General features: G+C 45.6%; 3 protein-coding genes and 1 non-coding gene across 4 annotated transcripts; 1 reads left to right on the top strand and 3 right to left on the bottom strand.

Moving 5' to 3' along the window:
* Positions 1-6,949: 6,949 nt before the first annotated feature.
* Positions 6,950-9,057, bottom strand: LOC135631705 (1-aminocyclopropane-1-carboxylate synthase 3-like). The gene is made up of 4 exons (XM_065139481.1): positions 8,832-9,057; positions 8,614-8,745; positions 8,332-8,492; positions 6,950-8,212 (listed from the first exon to the last, which is right to left on the bottom strand). Exons 1-4 carry the CDS (start codon positions 8,982-8,984, stop codon positions 7,267-7,269), a joined length of 1,392 nt encoding a protein of 463 aa, XP_064995553.1. The 5' UTR covers positions 8,985-9,057; the 3' UTR covers positions 6,950-7,266.
* Positions 9,058-12,353: 3,296 nt separating this feature from the next.
* LOC135631469 (receptor-like protein 44) lies at positions 12,354-13,664 on the bottom strand. The gene has a single exon (XM_065139174.1). It carries the CDS (start codon positions 13,393-13,395, stop codon positions 12,553-12,555), a length of 843 nt encoding a protein of 280 aa, XP_064995246.1. The 5' UTR covers positions 13,396-13,664; the 3' UTR covers positions 12,354-12,552.
* An 841-nt stretch (positions 13,665-14,505) lies between these two features.
* Positions 14,506-14,702, top strand: LOC135632171 (U2 spliceosomal RNA). The gene has a single exon (XR_010494627.1). It is a non-coding gene; the product is annotated as a U2 spliceosomal RNA (small nuclear RNA).
* Positions 14,703-16,315: 1,613 nt separating this feature from the next.
* Positions 16,316-18,818, bottom strand: LOC135632048 (U-box domain-containing protein 30-like). The gene has a single exon (XM_065140355.1). It carries the CDS (start codon positions 18,132-18,134, stop codon positions 16,767-16,769), a length of 1,368 nt encoding a protein of 455 aa, XP_064996427.1. The 5' UTR covers positions 18,135-18,818; the 3' UTR covers positions 16,316-16,766.
* Positions 18,819-20,368: the final 1,550 nt, after the last annotated feature.

The following is a 20,368-nucleotide window of genomic DNA, read 5'->3' on the forward strand; positions in this document are numbered from 1 at the left end:
AATACTTTAATTATTCTCCGATATAGTCAGAGGAAATTTATGCTTTAATGGATGGTTAACCTAATAAAGTTTTTAGTTCATCTCACATAATAAAAAACTTGATTTTCGTCGAGATATAGAAAAATGATTGTTGGACTATGTAAATCTTTTTTTTTTTTTTTATAATTATTGATCTATGGAATTTCTTTCTTTTAAAATCATCCCCGAACACCATCATATCATCCAATAATTGTCAACACTAATACTGACGAAAATATTAATCTACAATAATCTATAAAATATTTATAAGAGTACATTATAATTAAAACAAATCATAATTCTAATGTAACATCGATATTATCTCAGGAAATCAAAGCCCAACTATCCCTATTTTCTTTCTCCAAAGAAAAGTAAATAAAGGGTAATTGTTAACAAAAATATCATATTTTTAGATTTTTTTTCCGGATAGTACCCCTTTTCAAAATTCTCAAATCATCGCTCCTTATTTTTAATATTTCAAAAATGCCCCTTAAAATTATCAATTTTTTCGCCCGAATTCAATTTTTTTTAGCTGTTTACCGTGTTTTGTGTTGATTTTTATCTACAAATTACTGTATAAAAAATATTTTAACAAATTTATATAATATTTTTTAAAAGAATATTGTAAAGTGTTTTTGATGTCAGTATTTTTGAAACAAAAATATTATATAGTATTTTTAAAAAACTATACATCATTTTTAAAAATACTATATATATATTTGTGAATAAAAAAATAATAAAAACTTTATAAAGATGAGGAAAAACTTTTTGAAATTGCTAAAAAAAATTACTATGAATAATTTTTTGAGGATCTTTTTGAGATATTTAAAATGATTTGAGAAAACCCAAAAAGAAAAATATTATCCTGGGCAATAGCCATCAAATAAAATAAAAGCCCTTGTGTTTGAATCATAATAAAAAGAATCTTGTCTCTCCAGGTAAGAGTTTTGTTGCTCGGAGATCTCGCTTTCTAGCTTTATGTTCATCATCAGAGGTTCTTTTTGACCCGGAATTCTTGCCAAACATTCCAACTCTTATTCCTGTTGCCACTTCATGTTTTCGTCACTGGAACGAGCAAGTAATAATGCCAAGGAACATATCCCGTTGGAATTAAATAGCAAGTCTTGTGTCTATCATTATTGATATCCTCAACTCCTTTTCCTCATACGAGTTAGGTGACACTTTAATGATTCAGATTCATCTAACTACCCCGCGAGTAGATCTATGTCGTTTGCCCTTCATTGTGCTGTTCTTCTGTCTCGGTTGAGTGAGACACTCACTGCTTAATGAGGAGGTTGAAGAAGGGAAATTTACAGCACAATATCTCTTCACTTGTTTGGCAATCATGTTTAGTGCTTTCATCCGATACATTGAAAGAGATAGCTAGAACAAATGCATCTGCAGCATATCTCATCGGTGGAGCATCATCACCTCTCTACCTTCTGTTCCAGCTCTCAGTTTCATGATCCCCACCGAAGTAGCCGGGAAGAACAGTTGCATTTTTTAGCTAGAATTCCCGTGGCATGTACTCTTCCCTCTCATCATTAGAATGTGATCATGGCATATCCCAGGGAAGTCAATTTGATGCCACACTCGTCCTTGCTTCGTGTGGCACAACATGGGCCCTCCCTCCTTGTTCATCAGTACGCTCATCAGTCATTCTCTCTCGACCAGTGAAAGATGAACTCAACCTATCATTTTGCTCTCCTACGACTGTTTTCATTTCATGATACTGAGGTCGGCGAATATCTTGTAAGAGATCCACATCCATCCACCGACGAATATTCCACATTATCCCTTCACTTGCTATAAGACAAAACGGCTACGCCGGGAGGACTTGTCATCCATCAGTGAGCATTACCACTCCAACTTCTCTTCTTCCTCCTCCATGTAGGAAGATGGCCAGTCCAAGTGTTTGCCTCTCCCACCTCACAAAACCCCCGCCTTGCCTCCACAAATTATCCCTTCAGGTCGAATCACATTTTAATCATTCTGGCATGCATGTCACGTCTGCTTTATCAGTCTTTCCGGTCTCCTTTTCCAGTGAAGCTGTGGTAGGTATTTGTCCCTCCAGCTTTGTCAGCTATCTTAGATTCCTCCAGCCCACCTATGTGACGATTTACGCTACTACTGTCCTTTTGAATTGTTGTACAATTACATTCATCAATCATTCAAGTGAGTGCCTCCATACTCGTGTCATTTCATTCATGGAAAGAGTACCCACAGAGGCATACAGAATCATTCTCCGACCACGGTCTCCAGGGACAACTGAAACCCACGAGTCAGCGGATGTTGCTTGGAAATTATGATTAAAACAGCATATATGAATATGATTTGGTGTTCATGACATCAAATCTTGCTTCATATTGTCATGCCTTCTGAGAGCCATACCAGCTAATCCGAAGAGCCAATCTGTGAGTCACATGATCAGAATATCTGTAGATCAAGTTAAAAAATGGTCTGATGGATCACATGATAATGATTTATTGGCGGGCAAGATGCTAACAAATAGATATATACGTATATACTCATACAGATGAGACTGATTCTTGATGAGGGTGACCACTGTGTTTGTAGACAGTATGGCAATTGGAAGCGGGCAGATTAGCAATAACTTCGATGCAGATCATCTTCTTTCTCTTTCGAACGCAGAGAAAATTAAGAAAATGTCACACTGCATGTGAGTGACTGGAAACTAAAGAAATGGACAGCATACAGTATGAGCAATCTGGAAATAAAAATCAGAGACTGGTGGAATGCAATTGTATTTTAGGCCTATTTAATGGCAGAGCTGACTCTGCTACAGCTGCTTGCGTGCGAATTACCTCTCTCATCGGCCACAGAAAAGATCTCTGCTGCTTTCTTTGAATTGGACATCGAGGACCAGGACAAAAAAAGCTACCTTAGTAGATGGTGAAACTACTGAGACCAGGCGTACGTATTTTCTGGATGCAAGCACACGATAAGTACCGCTTTCCATGGATGGGCAGTAAAGGCTGCTCCAAGTCAAGCAGAAGAAAAGGAATCATGGTGATCTTTTTCAGAACCATGACAATGTTAGCATCTCTATCTGCGTCTTTGGGGATCTGAGCTGATGGTAGAAGGGAAAAACAAATGGTTAGTGACCTAAGAAGCTGTCGCATGCAGGAACTATGACTGAGGCGAGAGAATAATAATTGCTTCCTCACAATCATTGCAGCAGATATAAATACTGGATATATTCATCGATCTATTGCAGACGCCATCAAATCGATCAGTAGGAGAGGAAGTTCTCCACCTTAAATCAGGTAGACATATATACATATATAGATAGATACTCTGTAATAGCCACGTAATATACGATACAAGAGGGAAAATAAAATGATGTAATCAGATGAGGACGGAGCAGCCAGCGACAGACAAAGTACTGTGAGGAGAAGAAACAACAAAGATTAAAGCAGAGGTGCAGATCGAGAAGCAGCTACATGTGGTCCACGAGAGTCACTATGGACGCGTCCAGGCTGGTCACATGGCCGACGAGGAGCTACCTGCTTGCTTGTCTCTGCCATGCCATGGTTTCCGAGTCAAATCAACTTCGCAGAACCTCTGTCGCCCTGCCGGAGCTGCTCAGCTTCTGCGTCAGGGCTTACGTTACGGAGCCATGTGACCTAGGCGACGCAGATTCTGCTGATGTTTCCTTTATTTGATCTGGAATATATTATCAATCTTAACGCAAACATCATGAAGATTTATCCCGATGGTATCATCCTTATAGGGAGTATAGAAGAAAGTATGTCGGCTCTCAAAAATGCCTACAGCTTCATATATGGAATACACCTCCTTCATCATCAACATCCTATTTCCACCTCTCTTTACAGCAACCCCACCTTACTCTTCTCTCTCTTCACGTGTTCTGCTGGCAGAAGTATATCTCATTCCCTGTTCTTCGATGACAGCCTTCAATCAACGACAAGTCAACAACACGCACGGTGGTTTGATCGCTCGTGCGACAGAACCACTCTTCAATCATCGACAAGTCAACAACACTTGTGTCAGTCGTCTCCACCGGGAACTTTGCTGCCGGCTTCCACATTGCAAACACATCGGCTGATCTCTCTCATCCAATTGCTGGACCAAGAATAGGTACGTTTTGGTCCGACACTAAGTGCAGTTCTTAAACATGTTTCTTTGTCATCTCTCTCTCTCTCTCTCTCTCTCTCTCTCTCTCTCTCTCTCAAGAAAAATAATTTCTCTGAACTCATCTTTTGCTTCCAATGATATGTATGTTCTTGTTTGGAGAAATTGATATGCAGATCAAACTGATATCAGGGTATGTTCTTGGCAAGCAACTATGTCGGAGAGAAATCCTTGTTTTCCGTGGATGATTAAATCTTCTTGTTTGTCCATAGAAGATTATTACGTCACTGTTCGTCAAGCTATTAGATCACTGTTCGTCATGCGGCTTGTTTCATCGACATCGAGTTCCTTTGAAATGTAACTGGACAACCACGCATTCCGAATAACCGAGAAGAGGATCCATCTATCCGTGGTTGTCTTCGATATTCTGGAACCTTTATGATCAGATTGCGCGATCCGATTTACCAATGGTGAAAAAGAACAAGCTACACTGTGGGCTTTTCCTGTAGGTTCACGGTGGACAGTAGGCCAATTAGGGTTTGCAGAAAGCAGACTGAAGCCAATGCATGTCTATCAAGGTGAGCCTATGGAATGGCAAGATACAGTTGATTGGTCCAAGGCCACTTCCATGGCCTCACTCGGGGACTCTCCGATGGCGGTGTTTGGACGGGCAGTTGTTAGGTAGTTATATGCATATCCTAAATACTAAATTTTATTCTAAAAAGTTACAAAATAATAACTCAATTTATCATTAGTTACCATAAATAGGATAATAGTTAAAGTAAGAGAGTTTAGTTCCTATAAATACGATAATAGTTCATAAAGTAAGAGAGTGTGTACACTTACAAATATCTTGTAACTCTTATTTAATATTACTTCGATTTTTTTAAATTTTTTTATTATATTATAATATTTCGTTTTTATCATTTATTTGCTTACACATTCCCAACATACTCTCCATGGCTATCATATTTGAACATTAATGATGACATGAACACTTCGCATACAAGAAAACAAGAGCGCACGTTAACTAATAAATTGAATGCCGATCGACAACCATGCCAGAGGAGGATTCAACCAGTTAAGTTACTGACTTCTGCACTTTGTCATTATGTTACTTATGCCAGTGGAATTCAAGCCATTAATGCAGGCACCCATGCCTCGTGTATCTACTCAACTATCAAACCATTCTCTCTCTCTCTCTCTCTCTCTCTCTCTCTCTCTCTCTCTCTCGTGGACCTGTAACATGGATTTTGGTCTGAATTTGAGGGATTTCCAGTCAAGTTCATGGAATCAAGAAATAGCAATATATCATGCATTTAAGCTAATATGATAAAGTCATTGCTCATTATAGTGGTAGAACGAGTAAGCAAACCAATGTCGTACGAAGGACCATTGGGAGATTTGTCATCTGATATGATGTGACTTTGAGAGATTATTTAAGTGTCTTAGGCATTGTAAATTCGATTCCACAGAGAGAGAGAGAGAGAGAGAGTTTAGAAACCCAAAGTTGGCTCCGACAAGCTTCCTCGCCCTATGTATGTGGCTTTCTCAGAAGCCCAATATACGTAAGGCCTTAGATAAGATAAATATGGTGCTCGTGAATGAAGTCAAAGACAACGTATGTAAAGTATAGTTAATTAAGACTTATCATGCCCATACACTAGTCGTGAAGAGTAAACAACAACAATCTCACGTACAAAAAGAGTCTGTCACCGTCAAATGGGCTGTGGAAGTACTCACCATGTCTTGGCAACACTCTGTACCCTCTCTGTGCGATCTGCTGCTTGTAACAAGCAAACAAAGTTTTCGATTGATTGAAATATTCTTTACCCGCCGACACGACAAGCACATCAGACCTACAACGCATGTGAATCGCCCAGAGGGCTGCGGCATGCTCAGTTGAGGTGTTTATGCTCCAACAATCTGCAAAGTCCCATTCCGACCGGTTTGTTCTCTTCTTTGATCATCCTGTCTTTGATGAGTAGGTATAGTGTAAAAGCTTGAATTCTTTGGCCTAGGAAGATTTACGGCTGAATCTGAGACTGTTGGTGACAACATCGCCATGTTGTTGTCGGGAAATGCTCCGTCTTCTCTCGGAGAAATATCGACACAAAGGAAGGTGGTGTGTTCGCGTGAGGGCGTCGGCTCATGTGCACGCGTAGGCTTAAGTGGAGGCCAGACATGTTGTTCGACAAGAGCAGTCCGCCTGACCCAATCTACTGCGTTGCTAACGCAAGTCTTTTGACATGCGTCGTCTCTTGATCCGAGGAACACAACACGAAAAGCAAAGCTTTTGACGTGACGTCGACAACCGAGACAGCAGATGTCGACGATAGTGACCGAGTGTCCATCTCCATCGCCGGGTAGAAGTAAACACGGCGAGAGATCAGCATGATGTCTTGATCATGTTCTCGTTCCAAGCTAGATGAGAACAGAATGCACCTCATCTCAAAAATCCGTCCTTGCCTCGTTCGGCCGCCATTCATGTTGTAGCATCACCCAGTCTGGATTAACTTACGGCACAAGTAAAATAGCATCAAAACCAGAGACCAACTCTGACTTGACTTTGATGGCACAAGGCATCGTAGTAAAGGAAATTAGCTTCCCGCAACGGTCCCAATCAACAAAGATAAGTTCACTAATAATCTTACAGAACATATTGCTTATAGAATCAGTAACATTTCATATAATATTGACTGTTCCATTAAGAAACAGGAATCAGCAAAGGAAACGCGTTTGGTGAGCCAAGATGAGGCCACTGACAGCTGGAGATTCAACCATTTTCTGGGTTCATGTAAATCAATCAAAGCAGGGGTCCAATGGGGCTCCTATGGATCAACTTGTTATTTATCTATGGTCGCAACAAGAACAGTGTCATGTTCCATACTGAATGCTTTCTTAGAAGAAACAAGAACAAAGTTATCGTACATACTGTTACTGAGAAATCGAATAACTTCATGGAATGAGGAAGTGAACAATCTCTCTCGATCATGAAGCCTTGGGCACTCAAAAAACCAGACAGATCGCGTGGTCCAAGGCAAAAAGACACGAGGAGAAAAGAAACATGCTGTTTGGCGTAAAAATGTAAAGAATGATCGACCGTGCATTCGCTGCAGCAATCCGGTGTTATCATCGCTCGGACTTGCGATCGGTGGACGACAAGCGGAGGACCCACTTGGTCAAGAATGGCTTTCTGGGGCGCTGATGGCCGGAGTCATGGTTACTGCCGCAATCGCCGGAGTCAACGAAGCTTTTAAGCCGCTGCATGGCGAGGGTTAGGGTGTCCTCGGACATGTTAGCGAAGCAGACGCGGAACCACCCCGGTTCGTCGCAGTGGCACGAAGAACCCGGCGAGATGTTTAGTCCCACCTGATACACTATCTTCTTCCACAGCTCCATCTCTCCTTTGAAGGTGTTGGACTTCAACAGGTGTCTCATGTCCACCCAGCAGAACAAGGCCGCACTTCCTTTCAAGCACCCGATCCCGATCCTGCGCAGTCCTTCGACAAGCATGTCGTGCCGCTCTTTGAGTCTCTTCTGATTCTCGAGAAGGTACTTATCGGTGAATTCTTTGTCGGATAGCAACGCCGCGAGGAGGTACTGGGTTTGAGAAGAGACCATCCCAAAGCTTGACATCTTAGTCGCAGCAGACACGACTGCTTCATTCTCCGAATAGATTGCACCGACACGAAAACCTGGGAGGCCGAGATCTTTAGAGAGGCTGCACACGATGTGAATCCGATGGGAGACGTTGTTTCTGTCCTTTGTGGCCTCTGCAATGCTGATGAACCCCGGCGAGTCGAAGTTGGTCCCTGAGTAGATCTCGTCACTGATGAGATGGATGTCCTTGGAGACGACAAAGTCGACAAGAATGTCGAGTTCGTGTCGGGTCAGCGTCGTCCCCAATGGGTTGGACGGGTTGGTCACCAGCACACCTTTCACTCTGAGGCTACGCTTCTGCGCATCTTGGTATGCAGCTTCCAGGGCCGGTTTGGTGATCCTGAAGCCGTTAGAGCTCGAACAATGGATGGGAACGATCTCCGCTCCGGTTCGCCATTTGAGGTCTCTGTCGAATCTGTCAGACACACATGGGAAAGGTGAGTGTGTCACCATGGCAATTCAAGTACATGGAACCGATCGCGTGCATGGGTAGAGTAATTGGTCGACAAGGCTCTGTTGTGGATGTGTACGTACCCTGGGTAGTATGGAGTAGGCAGAAGGAATGCTTCTCCAGGTTCGGCAAGACAAAACATGAGAGTCTCATTGGCAGAAGTAGCACCAGCCGTGAGGACGAGCCTGTTGGGATCGAAAGCTACTTTGTTTCCTCTTACTTCTCCCATGTATTTAGCCAATGCCTGCAGATGTATGCATTGCGGACTGCAATTAGGAACCCAGCAGATTCTGTTGATATATGCGAGAATGGATGTGATCCTTCTGATATATCCCCGGTAAATTAGTTTAAGTTTATGGACTTACACGCTTGAAGGCTGGCAAGCCATGGTAGTCCTGGAACAAAGCGAGCTCCCGGAATAGTAGTGCTCCATCTTTCTTGAATGCAGCTGGGTCGGGATGGTTCTCAAGCCACGATTCGATGAGATCAAAGCAGAGCTGCAAGCATGAACGAGAGGCCTTAATATTAGTTACTGTCACAAGTGACTTGAGTGAGGAGAACTTGTCTGAGTGAGAGAACCAACCTGGTTCTCTGCGAGACCCATCTGAATGATCCCTGTCGGGTTAGTGATTGGATCATAGGGGTTCTTCTCGTACTCCTGCCACCCCAGGAAATAGGAGGAGTCCTGCCCATGGATGTTGCATGCAGCTTTTCTGGAGAGCAGCATCTGATTCATTCTGGTAGGCTGAGAAGAGATTGAGAGACGCTGTATGTACAAAAGAACGAGAGAGAGAGAGAGAGAGAGAGAGAAAGAGAGATTTTGGTGATGCTTGGAAGGTGGAGGAGTAGGCATTTATAGAATCCTCGAAGTAACACAATCACGGATTGTTTTTACAGACAGATAGAATGGTGCTGGATTTAGTTCAGATGAAGCAATTTAGAATACACCTGCCGACACAAAATCTACTGGGCCCCTGATGTTGGACAAGAGACCTGCTTAACCCTCTAGTTTATATTGATGAAGGGAAAAGAATACAAAACATACCAGAGAATACAGAATTATGCAGCTTCCGAGTCGCAGAATGGACGGATGTCATGTTTAGTTGATCTGAAACACTAAGACCCACCCGAGCTAACACCCATCTCTGCTTGCTCCGACACACCGGCCTCCTCTGTTACATCATCCGAATCCCTGCATGGCACGGTCAACCAGAGGCTTCCTCGACGGAGGTGGGTGTACGCTTAGCCTGGATAACCAATATTTATGTATATATAAATATAAATCATCGTGATCAGTAGACTGGGCTAATCAAGCTTTGACTCTTCCGAGCATAACCCATCGACTGCTCTATCCATGCAACTTCCTCTCGCCTTGGTTTAATTAGCTTCATTTCTCCACTTGCTTCCGATGAGTCCAAACGAACAGCCTTTGATTGGTTCCAAGTCCCTTTCTCTGTTAACTCAGACCCCCCCCAATGTGACTCTTAACTCAGAGCCAGGAGGACTGCTGATTCTTCCTCCTGCATGCTGTTAATTATTACATTGTTTATGAGACAATTGACATTAATTATTACTCCCATTGCATCAGCCTAGCAAGTACGTAAAACTTGCACTGCCATGCAAGCACCAGCTCTGTTTGTATATTTCTATGGAGGGACTACAGAGAGGAGGTCGTCTACGAGCTTTACCCAACGACTTGTAAGCAACCACACAGTCTGCATCAGTGACCGGAGAGAATGAATCGAATTGCTCACTCACTTTATAAACGACAAAATTAGGGTCAGACGTGTGAGAACACCCGCATTATGAAGCCATAAACTGGTTTTAGACGCAACTATATGAAAACACCTCTAGCTTAAGCAGTAATGTGGATCATGGATTAATCTCATTTGATTCATATTTATATACATAAGAAAATTCGAATTATTGCTCGAGAGGTCGATGAGTGATCGGATGTTTGTTCCGCAACTAATTTGTATGAAGATCGAAATCGAAAATGATTTTCCAACATGATCCCTCTTGATGGTTAACAGTTTGGTGCACCCATGCGGTCCATAAACCACTTGGATCGAACCCGAGGCATCCATGGGTTGCTTTCTACTTAAAGGAAATAGAGCCCTTCTTTGTTGTCTATTGTTCTTATCGCTACATATATTCAACTTCAACGACAACATACATCAAACGTGACGGGTGTGGATACGGAACAATGATCCACGCGTTCAATGGGCCGTGAGATCGTGGAGTCCAACGATGGTTGGGACGTTGTTTTCTCCTGCCAAGATCATGAGTTAGGATTTGTCTTCCCCGGATGGACATCGTCGGCCTAGCAGGCACTTCCACCTGTTTGACATCAACAGCATTTGATGTTGTAGCCTCTTCGTTCGACATGAACAGCATTTGATGCTCTCCTTCTACGGGATGAGAAATGAGAATGACTTGAAGTTGGAGGAATGGTAAGTGTTCCATTGCGAGTCCCCCCACAGCAACTACACAGCACAACGAAGGATCGGATGAGATAGAATGGCAAGATGGGCTTCCAGTATCCATATGGGCTGCCCTCACTCACATACGTGACTCTGTCCCTTCTCGCTCTTCCTCTTTGCTTCCGAAGATTTCTCACCCCCTAATGTTCGGCTACTCTGCCATTTTCCTTCTCTGTTGTAAAGCTTCTTCAAACCCTCGATGAGCTCTGCAATGCATCGAATTGAGGCATCGGAAAGAAAGTTTGCTATCGAGAAGGGTATCGAACGGAAGGAAGGAAGCTTACTGGGATTGGGAATCGAACTCATAGCCAAAAATGTCTAAAAAGATCCAAATCGAATCCAACCGGTCAGAACACGGCAAGCCCAACACCATTGGCTTCTCTTTTGTGTAGCTGACCAGCGCACTCAACCCCACTGAGAAAAGGAACTCTACCTCAGCATCACCTGCTACACTCCTACTACCATTTGCAGGACAAGGAGGTCTGAAGCCAAGAGAGTGGAAGGATGACAAGTTGGAAGCCACACCCGAAAGGCAAATCAACCATCAAGCTTCCTTGTCCCCTCAACCCAAACCTTTTGGAATTGGCTCCTCAATTTAGCCACTCCATAATGCCCAGGTATGATACTAGCTAGCTGCGACCGATCTTAATCTACGAGTGGAGAATCCTCCACCAAAGTGGACTCCTAACTAGGCATTTGATCTGCACAAAAGCTGCAGCTAAAGAAGGTTTCTGTGAGCAGTGGCCTCACGAACTCCTTTCATTGCAAACTTAAGCTGCATAATTGATCCTTGGACTCCTGTATATCGAGGGGGGACAATAATAGTTTTATACCTGAGCAAGCAATAGCAACTTACAAGCAATTATAAGCCTCAGCCACATTCATCTTCATGTGAGCAGTACATTTGATCCAAACTCTGTGTGCGAGTCCAAAGAAGGATCCCGTGAGGTGTTCATTAGTTCCTTCCGACAAGAAGCAAGATCACAGTTCATGACACCCCTTCTCCCGAGATGATTTGAATCCATTATCTTCCACCCTCCAAACAGAAGAAAAAAGGCTCACTAGACCCTGCCTCTTCATCTTGCTAATCCCATTTCACAGTAGGTCAGGATTTATATCTGAACTTGTCCGAGACAAGCCACAGACACTCAATGTAAATTAAACATAAAAGATCTGCTTCATTAGGTTGCTCTAAACTGGGTTTCACAGAATCTACAGGGGACATACAGTTTGATATTGCCACTTGAGCTGCTTAGACTTGCCATCCTTTGTGACTGTATCCTTACTCCACAAACAAGAAAGAGAAGCATAAAAAACAAAAGCAGGTAGGGTTTCCAAGATATAATTATGTCATTAGGCCAAGACAGGATAGCTGCATAGGTTAGGCCTGGAAGACACAATCTCAGACTTTGGTTTAAACTAGTCAGAATGCCCCATAAATCAACTCAGAATCACGTTCTCTGCAGCTTCCTATCGTAAGATTAAAGATTAAACAGAGCAGAGCATCAGGTCTCCTTGTACGAATGTCCTCCCCATCCATCACATAAAGCTCTGTATTGAACAGAACAGAGCTACTCAATTAGTTTTTTGTCAAGTTTTGGTATACATTCTCGTTGTCAAGCTTCAAAGAACTTCTTTTCACAGAGAAAACAAAAGAAGAAAAGGCAGACAGATGGCTAAGTAAAACCAAAAGGCAAGAGAAAAGAAAAGAAAAATAACAAAAAGGAGCGAACTTTACTCTTGGAAGAATGAGAAGGGGAATCCAAGATGGGATTTTTGATGCCGGATTCATGGCGGGACAGATCCGAAGAAGCGAACCAGTCAGTAGTCGGGCATGAGGTGGGAGACCTTGCCCTCGTCGTTGGTCATCATGGCCGCCTGCTCCGTGACCCGAAGCCAGATGCAAACCGCGGTGAAACTGAGCACCAGGCTAAGAAGACCACTACCGAGCCCAATTCCGACAATGGCGAGCACCGACAGTCCCTTCCCTCTCATGGGCGGCAGGGGATACCCATAGAGGTCCCTGTTGCCGATAAAGGAGCTGGCGTTGAACCGCGGCAGCCCCGCCGCCAAGCCCGACCGGTTGGCGAGCAGCACAGGGATGGGGCCCTCGAGGCGGTTGTAGGAGACGTCGAAGGTGGAGAGGCGGACGAGGAGGCCGAGCTGGTCAGGGATGGGGCCGGAGAGAAGGTTGGCGTGGAGGTCGATGACGTTGAGATAGGCGCAAAGGGCGAGCTGCGGGGGTATGGGGCCGGTGAGGCGGTTGGAGGAGAGGTTGAGGACAGCGAGGTTGAGGAGGGCGGAGAGCTCCGACGGGACGGGGCCGGAGAGCTGGTTGGAAGAGAGGTCGAGGGACTGAAGGTTGGTGCAGTTGGAGACGTAAGGGGAGATGGCACCGCCGAGGGCGAGGCCGGCGAGCGAGAGCTTGTAGATGCGCCCGTTGTTGCAGGTGACGCCCTGGAGGTAGGAGGTGAATCCATTGCAGGGGGCAGCGAAGTTGGCGCGGGTCCAGTTCCGGAGGCTGCTGTTGGGGTCCGTCAGCGATCGCCGGAGGTTGGAGAGGCACGCCTGGTCGTCAGACTCCGCCAAGGTCGGCGGCGGCAGAAGGAGCTCGACAAGAAGGAGAAGCCCCACGCACAAGAGCGGCGGCCGCGGCGGCTCCATTAGAGTCGAGGAAGAACAGGTGATGGATCGGGAGGAGGACGAAAATGGACCCCTTTGGATGCTGCTACTTCTGCTGCAGCTACTCGTTCTCTCGTTCGAGGGAAGGTGGCATCTTTGCTTAAGGTATCATCGTCACCCAAAATGGGCCGCATCTACAATTGAATCGTGGCCCATATGCAACTCGCATATTATGTTGGATTCGATCAAATTTATTGTCACGGATCGAGGCCTCAGGTTGGGCACGAGCCAAAACTTCCTACAGCCATCAGCCATCCCCTTCGCCGGCACCACCACTTCCCATGGAAGACTCATGTTGCTGTTGCTCGCAACTGTTGATTCTCATCCCGCAAACATCTTTTTCGCCTCCCTCCCTCTCCTTTTTCCATTTCCTGATGGTATAAACAATTCTTGAACTTTGGACGCATGATGTGTTGAGTTATGGACTTTGTCCTGCTCGGAAAGGCATCCGTCCATCACTCGTCTTGTATCTCTCGAGAGGACATCTGACTTCGGGTGTGTGTCGCTTGTTGGAGGTATATGGAAGTGGGAAGCGTCCCAGTTGCAGGCAGGTCGACATCAAAAGACCCTATGCGGCACAGCACCGCCCCACTATAACGAGAAGGACCCCTCAAATGGCACATTGTTCTGCGGCTGCTCTCCGCTCGCGTCGCACTCACCCCTACTGCCACTTTTGGTGCTTGCATACGTAAAAGGACCGGGGCTCGGGCTGACTCGGGAGGCTGGCCATGAAAACCACCACCTCCACCGCAACAGTAGAAAAGGACTGGTGGCCGCCTTGTCGTGGGAGCTTCGAGACAAGAGGCTGCTTTAGCTGGATTAGACACTGGTAATGTGATTTTCGTGCTGTACAGTGACTACCTTCTTTTCACTCCCAACAAAGAGCTTCTCCTCTCTCCCATGGCAGCCAAGGGAAACAGTGTTTTATTAAAGGCTGTTGTTTTATTAGTTCCATGTCGAATAGCTTCTCTTCTATATCGAAAGCGAGAAAAGAATCCAGGACACCAGAAAATTTAGTCCCACATCGGTTGTTCTGCCAGCCTCCGGTGCAGTACACACTATAAAACAAGTTTGCATGAGACATCACAGATCATACCTTTCTCGGCCTTTTGGCTAAGATCAAGTGTAGTATCTGTTCTTATCAGTTTAATATCTGATACGTGGGTCATCGACCCACCATGATATTAAATTAATTTCTTTTGGGGGTGGGTCCACTACAGTGGCTTGCCACTGGGGCCCTCACGCGTCGCCCGTGTGTTGCACTATTGCACGGGCCTGGCGCACCCCGACCAAGTCTAACTGCATAAGCTTTCTGTGCGAATGGGCTTATGTGAAGCGTAACAGAGGCCCAAAGTTAGGCCCATGAACGTATGTTTCGACTGTCACTTGTTCTTAAGACCAAACTTCGGGCCGCCGAGAGATGACCTTCAAAGTGCCCCCACGAAAGCCCAACTCCACCGCTGAAAGCCCAACTGCCGTGTGTTCGATCGACGGACCATTCTGTGACTTCTAGTAATTTGGGCGGCTGAGCTTCTGTGCTACTTTGAGTTCTGTGGTGTGGTGTGGTGGTGGTCTACCGTCCTGTTCGATTCTCCGTTTCTCAAAGACGATCACAAATCATTCTTGGATTCAATCACAGTTGCTGCTTTGCGAAACCAAAATAAACAACCACGAGAATCTTGGCTACAGATCTTTCGAGGCGCAGCTACTTGTCCTTTTCGATCCAAGGATGCGTCCTTTTCTCACTTGTTTATACTCTCTTGTTCTTTTGCAGCCGAATCATGAAGGCGGATGCAACGAAAATAAAAGTAATCGTGCCACCAAAATCTTCTCACTATTTACTGAAAGCTGGTGGATTTCTATCATGGAAGACAAGAAGTGAAGATGATATGGATCAGCATGGGTCGATGAAGGTTGGATCCCCCACCTGTTCCTCAGATTGCTGGGAGCTCATCTCGACTGGCATTTGTTGGTACCCAATAAAACCCTTCCCTGGCCACCATGACTTATTGCTTGTTGGGGGAACAGCCACAGGTGGTCACACTGGCCCATGCCCTGAAAAGAGTCTGCACTGTCAATTCGCCATGGGGCCGAAGCAGTCCACTGAGCTCCCACCTTGTGACTGCCTACTGTGTCGTAAGGCACATCATTGCGTCCACTCTCCGGATTCAAACTCCATTCCTTCACCATCACCATGATCTTCTTTTTCTTTTTGTTGATCTCTACTCCGTCGTGATCGTTCAAAACTATCGTTCTGTTGATTTGGTGCTGCACCAAATAATCAATCATTCATGCCATGCGGTTCCCACCGTGAGCTCTGGGCGTGTCAGATGACTCAAGACTCGTGAGAAACCCACAGAGGCAGAGCCATCCAACACAAGCAATGGTCTGCAGCACTGGAAGTCCACCAGCTGCTGCGAGTTGCGAATGACCGATCGATCCTACCAGGGTACTCTGTGCATGTCAAGCCAGCCCACGCCTCTCCATCTCCGGTCTTGTCCTCCTTCCTTTAAGTGGCACGCCCTGGAAGAAACGTCTCCTCCTTGTCCACGGAGCCCTGAAGCAGTGTTTGAGTTGTATGTCATGGGAAAGTTACTGCCGGTGAATCTTTAGCAGTCTGCAGCGGTCCATGGCCATCAAAACCTCAAGCAATAGGGGCACCTGCGGTAAGACCTAAACCTTGGCTTCGGTCACTTCCATTATCACCTCCGGGGGAGTGGATGGGGGGAGAAATAAATACGAGTGTTGGCGTTCAACGAGATACAGTCAAAGCTTTAAAGCTCCATCAGCATCAAACGATATGGCAATGGATAAGATTCTTCGACACAACCAACACTTGATAATACCTGCCAGCTGAAGGCTGCAGCTTGGGAACAAGAACAGATATGAAAGATCGACTATGTGAAACAAAAATTTTGGTATGAATTCTCGCAGTCTTAACGATAACAGGAAGAAGATTTACAAGCTCTTGCAGACACACAATCTGGAATATAATCACATGGGAATGACCAAAATCCTCGATCGACAAGCTTATTGAGGACTACAACCTCTACCTCACCGAGCAGTGGATCGATCCAAATCCCACACCAGCTTCGCTCTTCACCACCGATCATCCACATTTAGATGCTCCTTCGTGTATGAAGAATGAGAACTGTAAGTGTACATACTATACACACAAGACAAGAGCTCATATCCCTCCAAACTTCCTGTACACCCACCCACCCTGTTGGCTGCCATGATCATCTTACCTCATTCTGATATTGCAATGTAGCTAATTCCAATCATGCATCATCCGACCAGTGGCCTCGCTCACTCCCGATTGGAACGACTAGTACGGTGATCGCCTTCTTCCGTCATTGAATCGTCCTCGTTAGCTTGCACTTCGAAATGAACAGAGTCGTCGTGTAATTGAGACTGCAGAGCTTCAATAGCTCGGCCGCCCGTTGCTTTAGCTCTGGATTGTAACCGCTCTGAATGACGAGCAGTAACTTTGCAGCCAACCCAGCCTCTACTGCAAGAGGAGCACATTCGTCGGGTGCGAGCTTACAGACTGCCCACAGTATAGATAATGCATATTGAGTACAGGCTTCGGACACCCTCATCAGAAGTCTCACTGCATTGGGAATGGTTTGGGCGCAATCCTTCAATGCCGAACAGCCTCCGGCTATGGTGGAGAGATCATCCAAGATGTGCAAAGCCAGTTCCAAGCACTCGGCAGTCAGATTCGGCAACAGCTCGACGAGCTGCGGGACTGCTCCAATGCTCACGATTAAGCTTCGGACTTGCTCATGAAAGCAGATAGCCTTGAGCAAGCTAAGCCCTGCCACAATGCCGTTTGGGTGTCTCTTATCCTTCACCAATCTCAGCAGCGCCACCAAAAGACTCAATCTTGTCACGACCTCGGAGCGGAAACTCTTCTCCTCCATCAGCATTTCGATGAATCTGGTGCAGTTGATCTTGGTATCGATCGTTCCTTCGTTCAGCATGTCAACCATGAGCGAGATCTTTGCGGGCTGCATCAAATTAGCCTTTGCGTCCGAATCCAAGCTAAGATTGACAAGAATGGCGATCACCTCGGAGCCAACGGCGTGGGAGGTGAATGGACCAAGCAGAGAAGAAAGAAGCGCGACGCCGCCGGAGTCGGCCACGGTCTTCTTAACGGCCGGGTGGGCGGCGAGTATCTTCTGGAGATCTTTGAGAGCCTGCACTCTGGCTTGCCCCTTGACCTTCCTCAGGGTTTTGACGAGCTCGGCGGTGCGGCCCTGGACGTCCTCGGATCTCTTCTTCAGGCGGAGGTATCGCTGCGAGAACCAAGCGTGGATCAGCTGGTGGAGGGTTTGGTTGGGGGTGACGGCGTCGTCCCAGAGCTCCTGCATGGTGGTGGGGCAGGTGAGGTGCCCCAGGGAGAACCACTTGAGGATGTGGACGCGCTCGTAGGTCTGGCCGGTGCAGAGCGTGACGGGATCCACCATTGGCTCGAGCGAAATGGGACAGATGAACACCGAGGGCACATCCTCCTCCGCCGCCGAGTCGAGCTCCTCGATCATCTTCTTGAGGTCGAGCTTCTCGGCAGAAGCCCCAAAACTCCCGTCTTTACCTGCCGGGAGGCCTCCGCCGCTCTCGCCGCCGCCCAAGATCCCATCTTTGACGGCGGTCTCCAGATCTATGACCTGCCCACCGCCCTCCAGCCTCCACGAAGCCTGCTGCTGGTATTGCGGCATCGTTCGGGGCCTCAAGAACTCAGCTTTAGATTCCAAGATTCGACTTTTAAGCCAAAACAAGAGAAGAAACGGGGGAGGAGAAGATTAGCAGCAGGAGGGAGAGGAGCAAATAGGACCGGTGTCGAGAGTGCCCTTTTGCTCTGCTGGAGGCGTCGCTGCGGACTGCGCTCCGGAGGAGGCTTGGGTGGCGCCGGTCAAAAGAAACAACTCGTCATCATAACCACCATTATGGACTTATGATCGATCTCCGCCCCTGTTCTGGAACCCCAAAGCCCCCTTCTCTCCCTCCGTCGCTAAAGCTCTCTCACACACGCAGAGACCCACACAGAGGGTAGAAAAAGGCGAAATCATACGCGAGCAAAGGCCCGGATCGGGAGGTAAAAAGGGGAGAGCAAAATAAGAGCGAGGGGACGGAGATCTAACCCAAATTTAACCTTCCCACAAAAGAAGAGGAACTCAAAAATCAGAGAAAGACAACAACTTGGCAACTTTTGAGTCCAAAAGATAACGTTAGAAGACTGATGAGGGAGATAAGGAGGAGTCTCAGAGGGGGGAGTGTAAGATCTATCTCAGCCTGGCAAGCCACGAGGACACGCAGAGACAGTCACTGGGAGAGAGAGATGCGATTAAAGGCGAATAAAAAAAAGATTTTGAAAAGAGGAAGAATAAAAAAATAATTAAAGGGGCCTCGAGAGAAATAAAAGTTGGGCACGGGGAAGTCGGAAGGGGAGGGAGGGAGGGCCGAGTATGACCGGGTGAAGCCGGTGGTCGTGGCGTCTCGGCCTGCGCACCGCACGTGCATTCCGGCCTTCTTGTCGCCGTCGTCTCCCCCATCACTTTCTGTTCCAGTGAAACCACGGACGTTTCCCTAATGACATTTTTGCCCTCATGAGATATCTCTTTTTTCTTTTACCCAGAAACATCGTCATGTAAAACAAAGCCTCTCAGATTAGCCAAATATCAAGTGATATATTAATTATAAAAAATAGATTTCTTAAAACAATCTCCTTTTTTTTCTGGTATATTTTTTTTTCTAAGAGATAAGATTATCCACTCTTCACTCTATTTATTGTCATTTTTATTATTTATCCATTTATTATTTATCCATTGCCTCTATAATCACCCTCAATTATGTCTTCATCATCTTTTTTTGTCTGTTATTATTATACATCATCTCTACAATAGGTTATAGTGTTATTATAATTTTCCTTCTCGTCTCTACCTTGACATAATTATATAAATATGAATCATACGAGAGAGGAAGGAGAAAAAATCTTAATATGATAATCTCCTTCAAGATTTTACGAGATGATGACGATAATATCAAGATTAAAGATAATTTTACCTTTTAAAAAACTAAAAGATCCTATATGAAAATAAAAATAAAATAAGATACTGTGTCGGAAGAGGTAACAACTTAAGGCTGCGGAGAGGGGATTTCAAAAAAAATAAAAAATTATATAGGAAATAAACAGAATGGTAAAAAAAAGTGGCTTTTTGGGAAAAATAGAAGGAAAGAAAAAGAAGACGCCGAGTGCAAAACGCATGTTCGAGACCTTGACCTATTTTACGTCAATTGTGACAGTAATTCCTCTCTAGGGCGTAAAAGGTAACGAAAAAATGGTGTGACTTAACGTGGGATTGCAGTCCTCCGGATGAGTCTTGGGTGGACTTCTTTTTCGCCTACCAGGAAGAGGGACTCTCCCACGTAGCGTTCGACAGTAGATGAGCAGTGTACCCATAGAAAGAATCGAAAGAAGGTAAAACCTACAAAACTCAAAAGCATCAACTTCTCCAACTTGTAATCAAGACTGCAATTACACGCTATTCATCGGCTTAAAGTGCCTGTCGTGGCATGAAAAGAAGAGGAAGCGAGAGTATCTATCTACCTACTGTGACATGGAGGCTGGCGACCTAACATGGGTCCCGTGGCTCGAGCCACTGATGCATCGACACATGCCGCCCCAAGAACTGTGCACAACCTTGCGTATGTCATGGTGGACCGGAATTCACAAGAGCTGGAATTCCTCTTCTTCGTTAACTCCCTCCGAGATCACAAGCGTAAAGCATCGGATGGAGAACACTTGCAATACGACATCGGTTTCGGTCTGATGTAAGTTACTCACGAGGTAACATGCTGTGTGTCCTCGAATATTTTCATGTTCGGAAACATCACATCTTATCATCCATCGTTTCTTATTGTTTCCAGATCAGTATTCTCTTCCATATGCTCC

Source organism: Musa acuminata, chromosome BXJ3-2 (assembly GCF_036884655.1).
Source record: "Musa acuminata AAA Group cultivar baxijiao chromosome BXJ3-2, Cavendish_Baxijiao_AAA, whole genome shotgun sequence".
In the NCBI taxonomy this organism is placed as follows: Eukaryota; Viridiplantae; Streptophyta; class Magnoliopsida; order Zingiberales; family Musaceae; genus Musa; species Musa acuminata.

Coding starts and splice junctions, on each gene's coding strand:
- LOC135631469 (XM_065139174.1), bottom strand. CDS start 13,395: ATGGAGCCGCCGCGGCCGCCGCTCTTGTGCGTGGGGCTTCTCCTTCTT.
- LOC135631705 (XM_065139481.1), bottom strand. CDS start 8,984: ATGAATCAGATGCTGCTCTCCAGAAAAGCTGCATGCAACATCCATGGG. Junction 8,493..8,613: donor GCTTGCCAGCCTTCAAGCGT/GTAAGTCCATAA, acceptor ATACATCTGCAG/GCATTGGCTAAATACATGGG. Junction 8,213..8,331: donor CCTACTCCATACTACCCAGG/GTACGTACACAT, acceptor TGTGTCTGACAG/ATTCGACAGAGACCTCAAAT.
- LOC135632048 (XM_065140355.1), bottom strand. CDS start 18,134: ATGCCGCAATACCAGCAGCAGGCTTCGTGGAGGCTGGAGGGCGGTGGG.